This window comes from Malaclemys terrapin, chromosome 2 (assembly GCF_027887155.1).
Source record: "Malaclemys terrapin pileata isolate rMalTer1 chromosome 2, rMalTer1.hap1, whole genome shotgun sequence".
Lineage (NCBI taxonomy): Eukaryota > Metazoa > Chordata > Testudines > Emydidae > Malaclemys > Malaclemys terrapin.
This window is the reverse complement of record NC_071506.1, coordinates 24,044,332-24,064,442: the sequence shown is the minus strand read 5'-3', so window position 1 is coordinate 24,064,442 and position 20,111 is coordinate 24,044,332. Positions and strand designations below refer to the sequence as shown.

Below are 20,111 nucleotides of genomic sequence, written 5' to 3'. Positions count from 1 at the left end.
AGCCGGAGGAATTCTGTACCCTCACCAATTAGCAGGGGGGGAGTAGCGGGTGTGCCCCTGCTCCCTGCCCCCATGCATGCCCCCTGAAAAAACATATGTATTGAGTATAGCACTAGAAGCTAGAACTCCTGTGATCTTATCTGAGTGCCTTACTGTGAGGCTCTGGGATGTGCAGGCCTCTTTGAATATCCCTTACTCCATGTGTAACAAGGGAATTGTTAACACTGGAGGGGATACCAGGAAGTTATTCGTACAACTAGGTGGATCCCCAGCCAGCTGCTATGACAGATCCTGCTCCTTCGCCTTGATTTGGTTCTTGGCTGCTGATTTTGGCTCCGACCCTTGGCCTGGTTCCTGGCTTCTGATTCCAGTTCTGACCTGTGGCTCACGAGAGCTGACTCCAGCTCCACCCACTAGTCCTGACTGCCCACACCCCAACTGTGACAGTTAATAATTTCAAAAGTACTGACAAATCACTGTTTAATACATTTAATACTGTTTAATCATTTAAATTTAAATAACTTCTACCATGTGTTAAGTGAAAGCAAATAGTTTGCTAATTAAAGGCAGCACATCTATTTAGCATTAAAAATGTTTTAGAAGCTTTGAATTAATTTACATATTTGCTAGCTAAAGAATACTTATTAATACTATTTGTGCAAGTGGATAGAATATAAATAGGATTTTTCTTGTTGAACTTGCTCACCTTACTGATAGATGGTTTAGTAAAAAAACATTTTCATACTAATTCTGATGAGATCATGCTATAATTTAGTTACTTGGTAATAACAGGTTTGTGTTCTGCACTTGTATAGACATAGCAAGGAATACAAAGTGGAGCATTGATTAGAATATGTTGTTTAAACAAGACCTTGTATTGAAGCAGCATGGAGAATGTCAATGTTTGGGTGGCGGAGGGACCATCCAAATAATAATAATAATAATAAAAGTATGGTTAAGTAAAGAGACAATGGGAAGAGCAGAGAGATAAATATAAGGGCAGAGAATGAAAGAAATAAGATCAAAGCTAGGAAAAAGAGGAGGGAGACGAACTGAGAAGTACGGGCAGGAGCAGGCAGAGAAAGAAGTGAGCGGGTAATAGGGACACAGTTTTCGGAAAAAAGAGGGCTAATGGAATGTGGAGGGTAAAGAGTTTCTACTCTCCTTTGAGAGAAAAAATCTTTCTTGGGTGCCTTTATTACATTTAGAGTATGAAATTTCCTCTTAAATATCTAGAGTCTATAGCAAAATAAAGGGTGAATTAGCATATATTTCCACTTCCAAAAATATTGTTCAAATTAAATTTACCAGAAGCTAATCTGGATAGATTCTTAACTATAAATGAATATCACCGAACCAACTCAATATGGAGTATAACCTTGTAGTATTTATAGATTTTTCTTATAATTCCGGTCCTGTCCTTGGGCCACTAGACCATTCTACCTTTCATCCTTGCCATTTCACGTAGTTACAAAATATTGTCTGTGAAATGCAGGTAAAAAATTTAGAATACGCATCCAAGTTATTCACAGAAACAGTTTCATGCACATTCAGCTAACTGTATTATTTTTTGTCATGTCACTGTTTGTACAGGTTGCAGATACACTACTTGTTACGTCATCATGGTACAGTAAACTTATCAAGATCAGAATGATCTACAAGAATAGCTACACAGACAGAATATTTGACATACTAAACTACCATCTACTATTCTAAATTATTAACGTGACAAAAACGGAAATCAGATCTCTTCCTGATTTCTCTAACCATCAAATTAGATTTTTTGCTTTGAACACAGAATGAGTTAATCCCCCAGAGTTCTTTAGAGGGTTGTTACACAAGAACACCTTTCTCGCTAAATAAGATGAAGTTCTGAATTCGATCACCATTTGCTGAGTCTTTGTCAAACACGTTTTAAATATTGGTAATGCTTTGAATTTGTCTTAGATGAATTTCTCTGGGAACAATGGGAGTTTGGCAAGAAAAGCAAAACTCAGAGTGAATGCCAGAAGGGATTCAGTTCTCAGGCCCTTGCAAATAAATTAGGCTATAGTGCCTCCCAGTGTTCAGCTACTAATATTTGAAGTTCAAACAAAAATTGTAAAGTAGAGACATTTTAGACATGGAATTAATAATAGTTTAGGTAGTCAGTACAGATATATTAGAGCCTCCTCTTTAAGTGCTTTTTTGTTTTGCTTTAATTGAGTACAATTAGACAACTGACTACAAGCAGCAAAGCTCTTTGGGGGCAGTGACTGTCTTTTTGGTCTGTATATGTATAGTGCCAAACACAACAAGATCCTGGTGCATAACTGTATCTCTGAGGCCTGGTCTACACTAACCCCCCAATTCGAACTAAGATACGCAACTTCAGCTACTTGAATAACATAGCTGAAGGCGACGTACCTTAGTTCGAACTTACCGTGGTCCAGACGCGGCAGGCAGGCTCCCCTGTCGACTCCGCGTACTCCTCGCACCGAGCAGGATTACCGGAGTCGACGGGGAGCACTTCTGGGTTCGATTTATTGCGTCAAGACAAGACGTGATAAATCGAACCCAGAAGTTCGATTGCCAGCCGCCAAACCAGCGCGTAAGTATAGACAAGCCCCTAGATGGTACTGCAATACAAACAATAATATTTCAACAGAGACATAATCTGGTGTGATTAGATCAAGTGTTTTTAAATTAGTTATATAAATGTCCTGGAGCCAAATCCTTTCGAAGTCAATGGGAATTTTATATTGGCTTCACTGGGCTTTTAATCAGGCCCTAATGGATTTGTGTCTTACTGTATGTCTATATAGAAGTTAGATACCTGTAGCTGGTCCGTGCCAGCTGACTTTGGCTCACAGGCCTCGGACTAAGGGGCTGTTCAATTACAGTGCAGACACCCAGGCTTGGGCTCTCCCACCTCACAGGGTCCCAGAGCCCAGGCTCTACTCCGAGCCCAAACGTCTACACCGCAATTAAACGGGGCCCCATGAGCCCAAGTCAGCCAACATGAGCCAGCCGTGCATTTTTAACTGCAGTGTAGATATACCCTCAGGGTCTAATCCTCAGAGGCACTGCATGTCCACAACAATCAGTAAAAACAAGGGAATAGATTCCAATATGTTTTTCCCAAGTTAGTGTCATAAAGCTCATATTTATATATCCAGAGCAGGCAAGATTTTCAAAAATAGGAACCAGAAGTTAAATGCCTAAATCCACAGTTAGGGTTCCATTTTTTTTAAATCTTGGCAATCAATAATACTAAGCTATCAATTAATACCTAATAACCTTCTCCCTCAGCAGAAGTAGTAGTATCCTGTTTATGCATTACACACTGAACCCAGATTTTACCCAGGGGCCCAAGTTCAACATGATCAACATTTTCCAGTTCTTGGATACATCATATGTTCAGGATACACCATTGGAAAACAGCTAAAAATCAATCAGTAGAATCCACTGTTGAATTTCACTGCAAGAGAGCTGCAGGTGTACTGTCTTGCACTCTCTTTTTAAAATCAGCACTATTCCTTCTGGCTGCTAAGAAAGGACTAGGATTATTAAGCAATGTACAACTTTGCTAAGACTGGCTTGAGGTGGGTGATTTATGAAACGGGTCAAATCTTTAAAACTGAAGTCAGTCAAAAATGAACCAAGTTAAAAACCTTGATTTGCCCATTTGAATAGCATAACGTGAACCAGAGTTTTAGCTACAAAGCACAGCATTATAAATATTCTGTTGAAATAATTGTCCTTAAAATTGTCACACTTTAGCTCCATACTAAAGGTTAATACAAAACACATTAGTTTCACAGTAGTTACCATCTCACTGATTTTTGATTAAATTAACCTGTTTTACCCTCTTGACTAGTTCCCCCTATGTTATTCTAGTTTTGTATAGTAGGTTGGAAATGGTAATCCACAGTGTAGGAGCATTATTCCCACAGCAGGGAGTTCTTCTGGTGAAGGATCTCTGGTCTGCACTCCATTTCTCATGCTGTCTAAAGTGCATGTAAGAGCAAGAAGCAGAGTACTCCCCACTCGGTCTGATACACCCACCTCAAGAAGAGCAGAATTCTAATTCACTTTAACCAGTAAACATGGCTGCATTTGAAAAGAATAAACAGTGTTCCAATACCAGTTGTGTGCAACCTGCGGCCCACCAGGGTAATCTGATTGTGGATCGCGAGACGTTTTGCTGACGTTGACTGTCCGCAGGCACGGCCCCTCACAGCTCCCATTGGCCCCAGTTCGCCGTTCCCGGACAATGGAGCTGCAGGAAGCGGTGGGCTGCAGGGACGTGCTGGCTGCCGCTTCCTGCAGCTCCCATTGGCCAGGAACAGAGAACCACGACCACTGGGGGCCATGCCTGCGGACGATCAACGTCAGCAAAATGTCTTGCATCCTGCAATCAGATTACCCTGATGGGCCACATGTGGCCTGCAGGTGGCTCACCAGTGTCCTATACCATATGGCTGGGGAGGCCACAACAGGAGGAGTGAGGGAGAGAAAAATCAAGGAAAAGGACAAAAACCAAAGAGGAAAGAAGGAACGTAGAAAGATAAGGCATGAGGAGAAACAGACACGATGACACAGATTTAGGCCACCAATTCAGTAAAGTATCCCTGTTTAGGAGAGCATTTAAGCATGAGCTGAACTGAACCCATACCAAAGAGGAGAGAGAGCATAGAGGAGAAGGTGAAAGAGTGAATACATGAAGAAAAAGGTGGGAAGGGGAAGACAGAACTCACAATAGAGGAGTGATACAGTGGAAAAGAGAGTAGCTGGTCAGTCAGGAGATCCAAACTACAAGCTAAACACCAAAATTTCTATTTTCCACCTTTGCAGTAACTAGAGTTTTTTTTTTTTTCTCTAAGTAAGGTTTGGTGAAAGGGCAAATGGAAGAGCTTGATTCAGTTTTTTGTCCATCAGAAGAATAGCAAGTCAATATGATGAAATAGTTCCCCTAAACTAACTAAGGAAAGCAAAAGTTAAAATGAAAAAGAGGTTACTTACTGCTGTTGGATCTTTTAGGTGAAGCTGTGTTGCTGTCACTTGTTTTAAGCCACCTGGATAACTAAAAAACAGCCAAAGAACATATTTAATATTAAGATAGGGAAACAAAATAAAACAGTTAAAAAAGACAGATTTTTTTTTTCAAATACAGTGTTTGATTCTGTAAACACTTTTTCACTATTACAAATATAATTCAACAATGAGTAACATGTTACCTGAGTATTATAAATTTTACATAAATGCCTTTCATGGATCCAAGCAGATCAATACACAAAGCTGAAAAGTTTGAACTAAAAAATAAAAAATAAAAAATTGCCAGCTGATCACAGCTAGGCAGGTTGCAAATTACATCATGCACAAGCTATTATCCCAACAAACAGCTTATTCTCATTACCTTGCCCTCTGTTCCTCAATCTACTTTTGTTTGTCTTGTCCACTTGTTACAAGTTATCATTTACCTAGACTGTAAGCTTTATGGGGGAAGATGATGGGTTTACTGCAGTTATAAATCTTATCAGGTCCTATAAATTTGGTATTTTTTCCAACTACTGATATGAACTATGGATTTGGTCCAAAGCCTATTGAAGTCAATGGGGGACTTTCTATTACTTCAATGGATCAGCTCCATTCATAAAATCTTAAGAACTGAAAATATCAATATTGTCAGTACAAGTAATACATATAGAATATTCACTGAAAACTGCAGTTATTTCAGTACTACTACAATTCCCTCCCTCTACTCCACTTTTATGTTTTCCATACAATTTATTCATTTTCAGAATAGATCTATTTTAATAATTAGAGATAAACCAACTACCGTGGTCATGTTAGAAACATGGGAGCAACTGTTCTTATTTGCTGTGACTGACTGATTAGAATTCCACCCAGAAACAAATTATTCCTGCCAGTGCTAAATACAGAAGCTTGGGAAATAACCATTACTGAAGCATATACATCAATTTTGTCTCCATAATACCTCATGTCTTAAAAGTTTTCTCAGTGATTTTTAGAGAGGTTTAAATCACTCAGATGTAATCTTGTTAACATCAAAATGCCTTCTTTATCTTTATTCAGTTAAACTGTTTGCACTGGAAAATGATCTTGATCTTGCTATTTGCCCTTTGGTCTACTGACATAACTCAAGATGACTTCTGCACTCCTCTTAAATTGTTGGGTTTTGTTTAGTTGGCTTTTTTAGTGTTTTAGACAAAAATAAATAAATCCGTTTTGCTATTTAATTAAAATGATATTCCTGTTCTTTGGCTTCACCTCCATCCAGTAAGATTGTTTTGCAAGGCAAATTTAACTTATGCCTTCTTCTGACATCTTGTATCTCAGATTATTTCCCTAGCAATACATATTGTGCCAGGGTGGACAGAGACATTTAACAGAACACAAGATTTATAACCCACATAAGAGGAATTTCCTTTGAATTCACATTTTATAGTTAAGCAAAACAGACTTCAGCATCAATCTCTACTACTAACTTCTTTGAGCATTTACTATCAAATCATGGAACACTTACCCTGTATGAGAAGAATATACTTTCTGTTCCCATTTGTTACCAGAAAATGCAATGTGTCTCGTGTTTATTATGACGACATGGTCTCCACAGTCACCTAGATTATAAATGATAGAAATTTCAATAGGAGATATCACAAGGGCAATACAAATGTCCTCACAAAATTACTCACAGAAACAGAGCAAATATCAAATTATGTCTCAAATGAAACAATCACTAAAAAGCATCACCTTTAAAATAAAAATCTAGCCATAAACAGAGAATTTATTCACTTTTTTCATCATCATCACCATGTTAAATGGTGGGTGAATACATTTTTTTTTTTTAAACCAGTGTGGGTAGTTTAAGTCAATGCAATTTGCATGAGTAAGATTTGCATGTTTTAACTCACAGGGTAACAGTTCATTTTATTCAGTATACTATATGTTTGCTCTACACTACCAAAAATCAATGTGAACAAATTAAACACAAACTAAAGATCAATCTTTAAAGCAGAATTTAAATTAATTTTAGATTTCTAAAACAATTTTTCATAATGAACAATTTCATAATGAACGCTTTTTCATAATACTGAATTTTGGACTAGAAATATATTAGTATGAAACAATCTTAGGACCTATAGCTAAAATATATATTGGAAACTAAAAGAAAGATTTGAAGTCATTAGCTTTGTGCTAGACTGAAGCATTTGTACTAAAAATCAAGTAGAGTTGTGTGTTACAATATAGAATCATAGAATTGGAAGGGACCCCGAGAGGTCATCTAGTCCAGTCCCCTGCACTCGTGGCAGGACTAAGTATTATAAAATACACAAATGGGCGCAATATGAAAATTTGCCTGCTATATAGAGAGGATCTGTCCCATCTAGAGGTACCAAAATGAAAAAATCCCTGTATTCTATTACTTCTCAAGCATTAGAAATTTTGATAGATCTCCCATATTAAATAAAATGTGACTAAAATTCTTTTTACTAAATTCCGACACGTATAATAACTGTGAAACAAGTGCAAGTTTTCTAAAATAAAATAAATAAATAAATTTTGATGAGCCATTACTATCTCATTAATTCAGATCTCTGGAAGATGATTCACCTGGAGTTCATTTCCATATTGAGATTTAACCAGTTAGTCTAAAAAATGCCATATTAAAGTATAATAAAAATGTGATTAATATTTGAAGAAACTGACAATGCAAAACAAACATTGTTGTGAAGAAAAAGATCTCCCAAACTTATATTCCTTACTACATACATCCAGAAAATCTACAGGAGTTTGCTAAGGGGTCTGCGTCATTTTATTTTCAATGTCACTTCATGTTTGCTCTCAGCAGTTTAGCTCAGATCATGATTTCTTGAGTAAAATATTCCCCTCCATGAAAGTCTTAGTTTCCTTTACAGAGCCTGCACAAGTAAATGTATATTATTTAAAACTTACATGAAAAGGATTAAAAGACACAAATGTTACTGTTTTAAAAAAAATCCTTAATATTCAGCCTACTGTCGACATCTGCTACAGTGTCTATCATACAAATCTAAACTTTAATCTAATCTTTCAACTACCATTTTATTTTTTCTACTTGTTCATTTTGGCAGGAAGGTATTTTAAATTTGACACACTACCTAGGCATGTAAATACTTTTCTTTAAAAAGTACTCTGAGTAGCTGTGTAAATAGCTGGTAGACACACCATAGCTAGGGTTGCACTGTTAAATGGACTTAAAATGTAAAATGTTTGTTTTTCTCTAGAAGTAGATAGTCATTTGGGGTGAAATTTCAGTTTTTATGCCCCTTGAATTTTCTATGTATTTTCCCCCACTTTTCTCTTTTTGAGTTCTGGCGGAAAATTGTCCTTGGCAATGTGACCTGTCATGCTGACTGATCACTTTTACAAAATATTGTCTGTCTACACAAAATATGGAAGGCAGGTGAATTCGGATGAAATCTGGTATAATTTGTAGGTTTCTGGGAGGAAAAATGGATTTAAGATCATTTTTAGCAATTATTCTTCAAAATTGAAAGTTTATGCACCAGCAATTGCTGTTGGAGAAAATCTTCGACATCAGCAGCTACACTTTTGTCAGATTTTATCCTACAAGGCTGAAGGTTTCATGTGCTGTGGCTGGTGGATAAAGTTTTCTCTTAGCACCTGCATTTCTACTCTCCTACAGATCCAAATCCTCATGAACCTGCAGCCTTGTAACTTATGAGCAAGTCTGGTCTCACAAACTAAACAGGGTCATTAGGCGATTCAATAATTGTCAGTCTACCATTTGAGCCAATATTGAACCAGTATGTTACTGGAGGTGCCAACTTTCGGATTAGAGATAAAGCAAAGGTCCGGACCATTAAAAATCCCAAGAACATTTTTATTAGGAGTAGACATCATAACCCAATTTGTAATTTGTTTATTTAACGTCTTTCTTACGACAAGTTGCTTTAAAAAACAACCAAACCTAAAATCAGTTTAAAGCTGATTTTGTTCAGTGAAAAATCCTGTGTGAACACACTTACACTGGTTTAAAACTGGCCTATATGTGTTTAGTTTACATGATAGCATAAAAAGAATTAACATTATTCACACATCACACCTTCAGTTAAACCACTGCAGCTTGGTGGAAAGACCAAGCCTATACATATCTCAGGAATCCCTTGCACTTTCAGTTGGACACAGTATTCTTTGCTTCTTGTCTTTAAACAGTATGCATTGTTCCTGTAACACTTCAGAGGTGGCCTCATTCAACAGTAGGAAAAAGGGAAAATGGTATTATATGCACAATTAAGCTCAAAATTTGTTGACAGCTCCTGCAGCGAAGACCCAATGAACTGTACTGGAGGAAAAATGTTTTCTGCCGGTTCTCATGATATATAATTGATTTGTCATATTTTAAGTTTAATTAATATTTCCCAAGAAACACACACACACACACACACAAGGAAAAGACCAAGACCTTAAATCTTCATTAATTACTTTCCAATGGTAAACAATCAGTTTTGGGGTACAAGAATTTTGGTTTTTCTTCTTTATTAAATAAAGTGCTTGACATCTGCCTAGGATCACAAGTCAGTCTGCCACTTAGCTTACAAAACTAACAACCTACATGCCAAACTTCTTGTTCATTTTAAGATGACAAGTCTTAACGCTTTCTCCTAACCATTATAAGTACTAAACATTACAAACTGAAGGAATTCATGAAGTTTTCACAATAAAGGCTGATCAGCATTTTATTGCAAGAAGTGAAGAATAATTATCCACCTTAAGGTAGTTGTGCTGAGCTCCAACACAGTAAATTACCAAGTGCATTTTGGTTTCCTTTAATTGCTTTTGTTAGATTTATTTCATCTTCTAAGAAGTTTTAATAACAGTTAAGTATCAATGTTTAACTTTAATTATGGGAACAAAAAATACAGTGAACATGATCAATATTCTTATGCTCTTGAATGCATGGTGTAATGTGTGTAGTATAATTTTATCTAAAGTTTTGAAATTTGCGGAAAAAGTATACCACTGTTCACGGCTTAAATGCAAGATAAGTTTACATGAAATCAAATTTCTTCCCTCCCTCTGAGTTTGAATTCAGTTCAGTATACTTGGAAAAACAATAAATAAATAGAAGAGTTTTATTGAACAGAAGCAATTGGAATAAAACTGAATTTTCTGTCATTTAAGATATTGAAATCTCAAAGTTCTGAGAATATGTTAATAATAATAATAAAAAAATAGTCTGCACTTCCAGCATCACGAAGCAATAAATGATGCAAAATGGAAATCCATACGGACACTGCTCTTTTACATATCACTAATCTCGCACCCGCACTAGCCTCCAGAAACATAATAATCACATTAAAAAACTAACAGTGTTCAAGACACTACATCAAACGCTACTTGCATAATAAATGAACGTATTAAATACAGTATCCTGTGTGCAATACTGTTTAAGTGGTGCTTTACAGATTAAAAGTACTGTTATCTTATTAAAAAGATTTTAACCTGTTTCATCAGAAGCAGCAAACCAAATAAAATCCTTCTGGAAACAACTTTCTTCCCTGCCCAGAAGTTAAAAATTGAATGAATGTGAAGTTGAATGATCTTTTGCAGTGAATGATCAAAAACATTAATTTTCAGGAAAGTTTGGTCTCAAGTGACATCTTGTGGCTAAAAGTTGTTTTGCAGTTTTAAAATTCACATTCAAATCACTTCTACAATCAGATTGTAAGTTATACTTTCTGCTATGAAAAACAACAACTAATCTAAATTTTCACATGAAAATTAATTGTGAAAAAATGTATACCCAGCAGAAACCAATATTAGATTCGTTATTTCAAAGACAATATCAACAAACGATAGCAATACAGATAAGGTTTTGGAACACAGGGTTGTCAACTCAAAAGATTCATATTTAATAAAAGACCCCTGAACTTAGTGTGCACACAAGGGTTGAAAGTGTCAGTGTTTCTTTTAGCCTTACTAAATCTTTGCGATAATTTGCACAAGGGCCATGGAAAGATTTTCCACGTCACAATCTCAGCATTGTGGACAGGGACCATCTTTTTGTACAATTACCTGGCACAATGGGGTCTCAATCCTTTACTGCAGATTAGCCAGCCTGGCTGGAAGGGAGACAAATCTTTTGGTTTAAATTAAAATAGATATTTGAAATGTATTTAAAAGAAGAGATGAGAAACATTTTATTAATATAATATATTTTGAAAATTCTATTTTAAAAGGAAGTAGCTTTTAATGAACAATTTTGTTATGTGTTTTCCATAAAGGGGCAACCAATCTGATATATTTTAATCTGTCAATTTAAAAAAAAGTTAAAAAGTAGTTTCAGTTACTATACTTGTCCTTGTGTTCACTTTCACATTATTTTGGTTTCACAATAATATTTTGCTATTTTTAAAAATGTTTCTCTCTCTGTTATGTGAACTACTCAGTTATATACGTAAAACAATGATGCCAAACCACAAACAGCCATATTGTGTTGTCAAACGCACAAAGTAAAACTGAAAAAAATAGATACTTGTTGTTCTAATCTCTTAACATTGTAAGGTGTAATCACAATAGATTTTAAACAAAATCTATATAAGAAAATTCCAGGAATATCATTGTGTGTGTCACTCTAAAGCCTAAAATGTCTGTAGAGTCAGTGTAAAGCGATGGAAACAGCTACAGCATAGTTGAGGACTCTTACCATCCAATTTTTAAGTTCTTCGCCATTCTTACTTTACGAATTATACCCATGAGGTATAGCAACAGTAAGGTCTGGTCTATACTACAAAGATAGGTCGACGTAAGCCACGTTGTGTTGACCTAACTGTGCACAAGTCTACAATTAAATTTAACTCCCACAGTTAAAGTGGCCCATTATGACGGCATATAACACCAGCTCCCTGAGTGGCTCGACCCATGGTCAACGTATGGAGGTTGGTGCAGCACAAGTGTAGATGCCGTGTTACCCTAGCAGTCCTCAAGCAGCTGTCCCACAATGCCTGACACTGACCACTCTGGTCACAATTGTTAATTCCACTGTCTAGGACTCACGCAGACCAGAAGCCCCCCACCCTGCCTTTAAAACCCCTGCGAATTTTTGAAATGCCATTTCCTGGTTGCCCAGCTTGGTGGGCTGCTTTTTGGTCTTGTGCGCAACAGCCCAGCTGATTATGCCGGCTACATGCTCTAGACGCACACCTGCCTGGAGCAGATGGGAGATATTGAATCTCCTGGGCCTGTGTGGAGAAGAGGATGTGCAGGCACAGCTCCGAACCAGCCACAGAAATATTAACATCCATAAGCAGATTGCTCAGGAGAGAAGTAGAAGGGGTATGACAGGGACCAGCAATAGTGCTGCATGAAAGGCACAGAAATGCGGCAGGCAAACCAGGGAGTCAGAGAGGCCTACAATCGATGCGGCGCTGACCTACAGACTGCCCACTTTTACGAAGAGCTGCACGCCATACTTGGCAGAGACCCTACCACCATGCTGCACACCACTGCGGATAACTGTGAGGAGCTCGAGTCACAGGCTCCTGCTATGAACAATGAGGATGAGGAATATGGGAGACAGGTGATGGAGGGTTCAGCTGTGCTGTGTGCCAGGAACCGTTTTTGATTCCACTGCAGTCCAGCCAGTCCCTGCAATCGAGCATGAGCAAGCACATTACAGGGGAACGAACTTTGCGTAAATGTGTAAATAAATTTCCAATTACAGTGACGGCATCCCAAAATTAGCAGGGCACAGCTATTGACTTTTCATTAATTTATTCATACTACAAGAGGTAGAGGTACAACAAAGAGAGAAAGTTTCTATCTGCTCTTCATTCTTCTCTAGAGTAAGGTGGAGGGGAGCGGGTGGGCTGTGGAGCAGTTTGTTTATGTCCACAGGGATGTCCCTTGAATTCTTCTGAGAGATCTCGATGGAACTTCCATGGAAGTATTCTGCAATCCTTTCCCAAAGGTTTCTAAGGTTGGCAGCCTTATTTCTTCCTCTGCAATGGGCCACTTTCCCATGCCAGTTGGTGATTACTTTGGCAGACACCATTGCTGAAAACAGGCTAGTGGCATACTGTTCCAGGTGACTTCGGGATGCTAGCAGCAGCTGTGCTCTCTCTGCATTTGTTACCTTCAGGAGTGAGATATCAGCTAACATCACCACCTCCTGTAGGAAATGGTGCCAGTATTCAGTGCCAGTGCCCTATATTCAGTTTCATGCAACTGAGAAACTCCCTCCTTGTTTCCCTCACCCCTGGCAGGCCATACTCATGAAGGTTTGAGCTGAGAGTGGCAATAGGAACAAGCACAACTTAAATTTTGCTTTCCGTTCCTACTATACTAACAATGGTACCTCTATGTTTTTTATCTGTAGCTGTGGCTGATGCAGCCTTGAGGGGTTCCCCCTCCACACCAGCAGAATGACTGACCCAGATAAGGAGAACAAAAAGAGGACGCGGAAGGACATGTTCTGTGAGATCCTGCAAGCCAGTGCTGCTACAGACCTAGAACAGAGGTTCTGGGGGGTGAATATTCCAGACTGCATGGAGAAGGAAAGTGCAACAGCAGAAAGATGCAGGAAAAGGAGAGGGACATGCACCAGTAAAGGCAGCCAACTCAGATGCTGCAGACTCTTGTGGATCTCCAGGTTCAACAATCCAGGGCTCAACTCCCATTGCCATCTGTGGAGAACTGCACCTCCCTATACCCCCCATCAGCTCTCCTCATGGCCTGATACACCTACCAACGCAAACCACGGAAAGGCATGGACAACCGCAGCTTCACTTACATTGATCTGTGAGAGCTTCGACTCATGTATGTGTAGCTACAAAGGACATCAATGTTCCTTCCTCTTATTTACTAAGGTTCCTAAATGTTCTTAAGTTAAAGCTGACGAACTTAAGTGTGGGTTTTTTGGAGCTGTTTTCATAAATGAAAGTTTTGTTTTGAAAGTTATTCATCTTTATTAGTTTACAACAGATGGTGTATAATGCCTGCTGGCAGTGAAAGTAGTGGTCTGGTACACCCATAACCAATAGGATCAGTGCCAAACAGTGTAGTCATAACTGTACAAGAGGCATCCCAGCTTGCACTGTCAAGTGATATATGCACAGGTATGAAGCAAGCATGACACAACTCTGATACAAGCCCCAAACTGCGACGCCAGGTTGAGCACAGTACACTACAGCACATTCCTGTGGCTCACTGCTTTTTCAAAACCTCCCTAAGCCACATAGATCATCTGATAGCTGTTCAAATTCAACAGACAGACGTTCTACCTCCACACCTGCAGCAACATTTCCCCCTTTGTTTCACAAATATTATGCAGGACACAACAGGCAGCTATAACTATTGGGATATTTTCCACATTGAGATCCAATCTGGTGAGTAAACACCACCAGCATCCTTTCAATCTACCAAAAGCACATTCAACTGTCATTTGCACCGGCTGAGCCTGTAGCTGAATCTTTCCTTCATGTTATCAAGATGGCCCGGGTACAGGTTCAAGAGCCAGGGTAGGCAGGATCCCTATTAGCATTTCAACATTGCCAATGGTAATCCGTGGTTGGAAAAGAAGGCTCCTTCTTGTAGCTTTCTGAAGAGTACTCTGTCCTTAAATACACAAACAGCATGCACCTTTCCTGACCAGCCAGTGAAGCACCACCGGTGATCCATCAGAGCTTGCATAACCATGTAAAAATAGCCCTGTAGATGTACTCTGTAGCAAGGTGCTCTGGGGCCAAAATAAGGATGTGTATCCCATCTATTGCTACACCGCAGCTTGGGAACCCCACAGCTGCAAAGCCACCCGCTATGTTCTCCACATTGCTGAGAGTCAGAGTTCTGTGTAGCAGGAGACTATTAATGGCCCTGTACACTTCCATGATAATGGCCCCCACAGTGGATTTTCCCACTCCAAAATGAATTCCCACTGACTGGTAAGTAATCTGGCATAACAAGTTTCCACAGTGTGATTGCCACTTGCTTCTCCACTGTTAGTGCAGCTCTCAGTTTGGGGTCCCTGCATTAGATGGCTGTGACAAGTTCAGCACACAGATCCAGGAAACTGGCCTTACGCATCCAAAAGTTCTGCAGCCACTGCTTGTCATCTCAAACCTGCATTAGGATGGGATCCCACCAGTCAGTGCTCATTTCTTGGTCCCAGAAGTGGCACTCCACCATTTGCAGCTGCTCCAAGAATGCCACCAACAACCTTGAATTGGTTCTTGCTATGTACCACAGCAAACTTATCACCAGAAAATCGTGTTCCTTGTGGTTCTTCTTGCAGCTCTGCAAATACCAAAGGATCATGTGTGCTGCGCTTGAAACACTCATGACAATAGTGCAGAGTGGTACAGGCTCCATGCTTCTGTCAGAGATGGCAGACAGTGACAAGTCCCATGTAGGTTTGTGGGAAATTGAAAATAGGTGCAAAAATTATGAGATAGATATGATATTATGGGATGGAGAACACTGCATTATGGGAAGCTGACCCCTTCCTCCCAGTCACCCTTGCATGAGTCTTTTCTTGTCAACCATGCTTTGCCAAAACTACGCAAAAGACAATGTGCTCAACAGTGGCAGGCTGCACACTGGGATACTTACCCAGAGTACAATGTACTGTGCAGCAACACAAGCGCTCCTGGTAAGTACAAGCAGCGCCAATGCAAGGAGCCAAATATGCACATGCACAAGTGATATACCAACGGTGGCAGATGTCAAGGTGGTTAAGCACTGGAATAAATTGCCTAGGGAGGTTGTGAAATCTCCATCACTGGAGATTTTTAAGAGCAGGTTAGACAAACACCTGTCAGGAAAGGTCTAGATAATACTGAGCCCTGCCATGAGTGCAGGGGGCTGGACTAGATGACCTCTCGAGGTCCCTTCCAGTCCTATGATTCTATGTAAGCCAATGAAACTTGCATCAGCAAAACTTGGTAGACATGGTCTAATGCATGTATCTATACCATACCAAGAGTCCTAAACCATTGTGATGTCAAATGTGACTCAACCAATCACCACCCCATTTACAGCTAATTTGCGTGCAACAATTTCATTGGTTGTAAAAGGAAGACTGCACATTCCAGCATACCTTCCATTTGCGATCCATACAAATCAACACAATCCCCAAAACACGGAGCCCATCAATGCACTCACACCCTCGTTTGGTACCTGCAGAAATCCACACAACTCTCCCAGAACTGCACACAAATTGACCCAACCAGCACACACAACAAAACCACAAACATCACTCAGAAGCCTAGAATTTCTGTTCAGTCAGCGTTAAGCGATGGAAACAGGTATAAGCATAGCTGACAACTCTTTTTGTTTAGAATATCACCAGATTCGCAGTCTGTTACTATCCAGCTATTTTCTGCTTTTTTTACACACAACTTTACAAATCATACCTGTGCAACAGCACAGGCTTGCAGCTACTAGTAAATTTATAAATTAGGAATATATTTTAAAACACTTTCTACTGGAGTGGGATTAAAAAAGTAAAACTTGATACATGTCTGAAAAAAAAAAAAATACTGTCTACATTAGTTCTAATTCTTCAAGTTGCTCCAGGTGGGCTGATCCTCTCATTGCCTGTGCCATGCCTCAGTGAAGGCAATGGGAACCTTCACATGAGTGTAGGGGTTTACCCACATGGATCCTCAGACTGTACAGCATCAAGGACCTGATACAAAATCCACTGAATTCAGTAAGAGTCTCTCCATAAACTTCAGGCCCTTTGTGAAAAGGGGCTGACTGGTGACTTCAGGTGTGTCAAAATAAATATAAATTTGATTTTTAGTTACATTACGAAATAAGCTATTTTTTCTGCTGGAAGATTCAGTGGTTTAAAAGTCAACAAGCTGCAAAGAACATCGGTGCTCTGGCTTAGCGTCCACCTCTCTTCAACCAATCACATTCTGTCAAAGCTCCAACCTTATCTTCATGCAGAGAGGATTGTCATTGATGGAATTGGCTTAGCATGTTAGACTATGCTCTCCTCTTCCATGCTTTCACAGCAGACTGGCATTTGCTTCCATACATGATGCACAGTGTAGGGAATATTACTATTATTATCTGTTTTACAGAAGTTTCTCAGAGGCCTCAAACCAGCTTCATGGCTCCATTATGCTAGATGCAGTACAAAATCCCTACCCAGAGAAGCTTAAACATAGGCCAGGGACTATGTGTTTATACAACATCTAGAAAAATGAGACCCATAAGTGCTACTGCAACATAATTATTCAGTATTAAATAATACACAGCCTACTTTTATATGAAAGAATAGTTCAGTGACACAAAGCCTCAGGGAGATAAAAATGAAGGTGGGGACAAAATGGTGAGTCAAAGTTTGTAAAGAATACAGAAAACACAAACTTAAAAAAAATATGATGAATGAAATTTAAAGGAAAGGAAACATACAAGTGAAGGAAATCAAGCTTGCCTCAGTTTACTACAATACTTACTTAGTGCATGATACATAGGTTTATGCTTCCCCTGAAGTCTGATTACACTCACTGCTGCAAGTTTTCCGGGTGGTTGCATCTTCCCATCTATGAGATACCAGGCTCTGGCAAAAGTAGCCCATTGCTAAAGAAGATTGACAAAGTTGTAGTTAATGTAGTAAAATAAATACACTCAGCCTACATAACTCCATAATACCACAATCATGTTAAGTATTTACAAGAAAAGAATTTTAATTTTAGAGATTAACTATCATGATTTTAACCAACATATAAATTATTTTTTAGGAAAAAAAACTTTAATCACTTTTTCTAAATACCGTACAAACAATGTTCAATTATATTTCCTTAAGATTTTAAGAAAGGGTGGGGGAAACTAAAGTGCTGTATAAATTATCTTCAACCGTGATAATGCTATGAGGAAATAACCAGAGGTCTTTTCCACTTTCTGGTATTGTTTTCAAAATCTAGCTGTCCTTTTATAAATTATTGCTAACTAACAAGATAAGAAGAGTTATAGGCCATCATAATTCTGACTGCTTTATTTTGATTGGGGGGCACAATCTCTGACCCTGCAAGCGCTTCATTAGTGAAGCACGGGATTAGCAGGAATAGTACTGTTGACTTCCATAGGTAACACCCTAAGCCTGCAAACATTTACACACTTACTTAACTACTTAATCCTGCAGCCACTTAGGCACCATCTACTACAAACATTTATGCAGATGCTTAATTTTACTACTGTCCCAAGAGAGGTGCCCGATCGTTGGCAGAATCCCGGCCTAAACGTTTGCAAGATTAAAGCCTATGTTTGTTCCTTCCTTTCTGTACCTGCCATGTTACTTGCTGCCCCACCTGGGCACGATGAGCTCTACTCGTCTCTCCAGGGAGGGTAAATACAGCCACGCGTGGAAGCTTTACCCGCAGGGAAAACGGCTAGGGAAGTGCGGCCCTTCCTTTCCGTTCTCTGCAGCCGCCTGCCTGCCACTCTCCACAGGCAGAAGGGGGCAAACTCCTCCCCGGGAAGCACTTACACCAGGAAACGCCCCGGCCTGGAGGACGCAGCCGGCTCTCGCACCGTAGGCCAGGGACAACACATCTCCAGGGGAGAGGGCCCCAGTCCCCGCTGTGGAGAGGGGGCGCCAGGCCGAGGACACGTAGCCAGTGAGGGGTAGAGCCCGCCCGCGCCCCCCGAGAGAGGAGCCGCCTCGGCGGCCTGCCCGTGGGGCTCCCGCGTCCCCTCAGCCGGCGAGGAGCCCTGCCCGGGGGCGCGGAGGGGCCACTCACCTGGGCCGCTTTGGTGTAGCTGGCCATGGCGGACTGGCGGCGCGCCGGGGGAGCGGGTTCGCTGCCGGACTCGGTCCCGGCTCCCGGCGGCAGGAAGCGGAAGCGGGGGCGGCGGGAGAGACCGGCGGCTGCTGAGCGTCCCCGGGAGGAGGCGCCCGGCCGCGGCCATGGACCGGTACCTGCTGTTCGTGAGCTGGGAGGAGCGGAGAGCCCCGCGGCCCGGCGGCGCTGAGCGCGTAGCAGGTGAGCGGGGATCGGGGGTGGCCGGAGAGCCCCGGGGCGAGGAGCTCGCGTACCGCGGGGTCATGCGCCGCCCGGAGCGGCTCCGCCAGACACAGCCCGAGCGGCGTCTCTCGCCGGGGGGCCAGAGTGGGTGAGCCGGCTGGGGGCCGCAGGAGTGGGGGGAGATCTGGGTACACCCAGCTGTAATTGTGGCGGGTGCCTGGGACCCCAGGCTCTGTGCTGGGTGACACGTCCCTGAGAGGGGCCGTGGCATCACTTCCAGTGTTCAGAGTAGCAGCCGTGTTAGTCTGTATCCGCAAAAAGAACAGGAGTACTTGTGGCACCTTAGAGACTAACAAATTTATTTGAGCATAAGCTTTCGTGGACTACAGCCCACTTCTTCGGATGCATAGAATGGAACATATATTGAGGATATATATATATATACACACATACAGAGAGCGTGAACAGGTGGGAGTTGTCTTACCAACTCTGAGCGACAACTCCCACCCGTTCATGCTCTCTGTATGCTCTCTGTACGTGTATATATAAATATCTCCTCAATATATGTTCCATTCTATGCATCCGAAGAAGTGGGATGTAGCTCACGAAAGCTTATGCTCTAATAAATTCGTTAGTCTCTAAAGTGCCACATCTACTTCCAGTGTTGTTCACAGTTCACTGTGGTGGGCAAGACTTGTAGTTGTGGCTCTAGAGTTTTGTGTGTTTTCCCTGCAGCACACATTGTGGTGGGACTAGTCCCAGGTTTCAGGCCGGCCGAGTGGAGCAGTGGGCACACAAGTGCATTCGCCACGCCGCCTTCGGCTCCAGGCCACTCAGGGAGCTCTGAACAGATTGGTTTGAGCCACCATCGTTCCTTCCTCACTCTGCCATCTGCCAGGAGAGGTTAGGAACAATCCCACTGTGCAGCCGGCCGGCAAGGGAGAGGAGATTGTTTCGTAGAGGATAAAAGAGACCTGCAAAATTGTGGTGTGAGATGTTTACATCGTGTGGTCATGTTTGCAGTGCACCATCACACCAGTGTATAGGGACACAGTCGTGATGGTGATATGCCATACCACATCTCAGAAGATGGCCCTTTATTACTTTTAAAAGAATGACAAGTAC

The 20,111-nt window shown here is 40.8% G+C and overlaps 2 protein-coding genes across 4 annotated transcripts in view; one reads left to right on the top strand and one right to left on the bottom strand.

Moving 5' to 3' along the window:
- Positions 1-18,869, bottom strand: part of MRPL13 (mitochondrial ribosomal protein L13) — a 53,394-nt gene extending 34,525 nt beyond the window's left edge. The window contains exons 1-4 of one of the 3 annotated variants that reach the window (XM_054018474.1): positions 18,762-18,869; positions 17,478-17,601; positions 6,530-6,623; positions 5,005-5,065 (exon numbers count right to left, since the gene is read on the bottom strand). In XM_054018474.1, the coding sequence (XP_053874449.1) occupies positions 5,005-5,065; positions 6,530-6,623; positions 17,478-17,601; positions 18,762-18,788 (306 nt within the window). In that variant the 5' untranslated portion in view covers positions 18,789-18,869. Of the gene's footprint in view, positions 1-5,004; positions 5,066-6,529; positions 6,624-17,477; positions 17,602-18,305; positions 18,461-18,761 lie in introns of those variants that run through there. The other 2 variants (XM_054018476.1, XM_054018475.1) reach the window with 2 other exon arrangements.
- A 2-nt stretch (positions 18,870-18,871) lies between these two features.
- MTBP (MDM2 binding protein) overlaps positions 18,872-20,111 on the top strand; it is a 62,558-nt gene continuing 61,318 nt past the window's right edge. Inside the window, exon 1 of the mRNA XM_054018473.1 lies at positions 18,872-19,004. Within this exon, the coding sequence (XP_053874448.1) occupies positions 18,929-19,004 (76 nt within the window). The 5' untranslated portion in view covers positions 18,872-18,928. The remainder of the gene's footprint in view (positions 19,005-20,111) is intronic.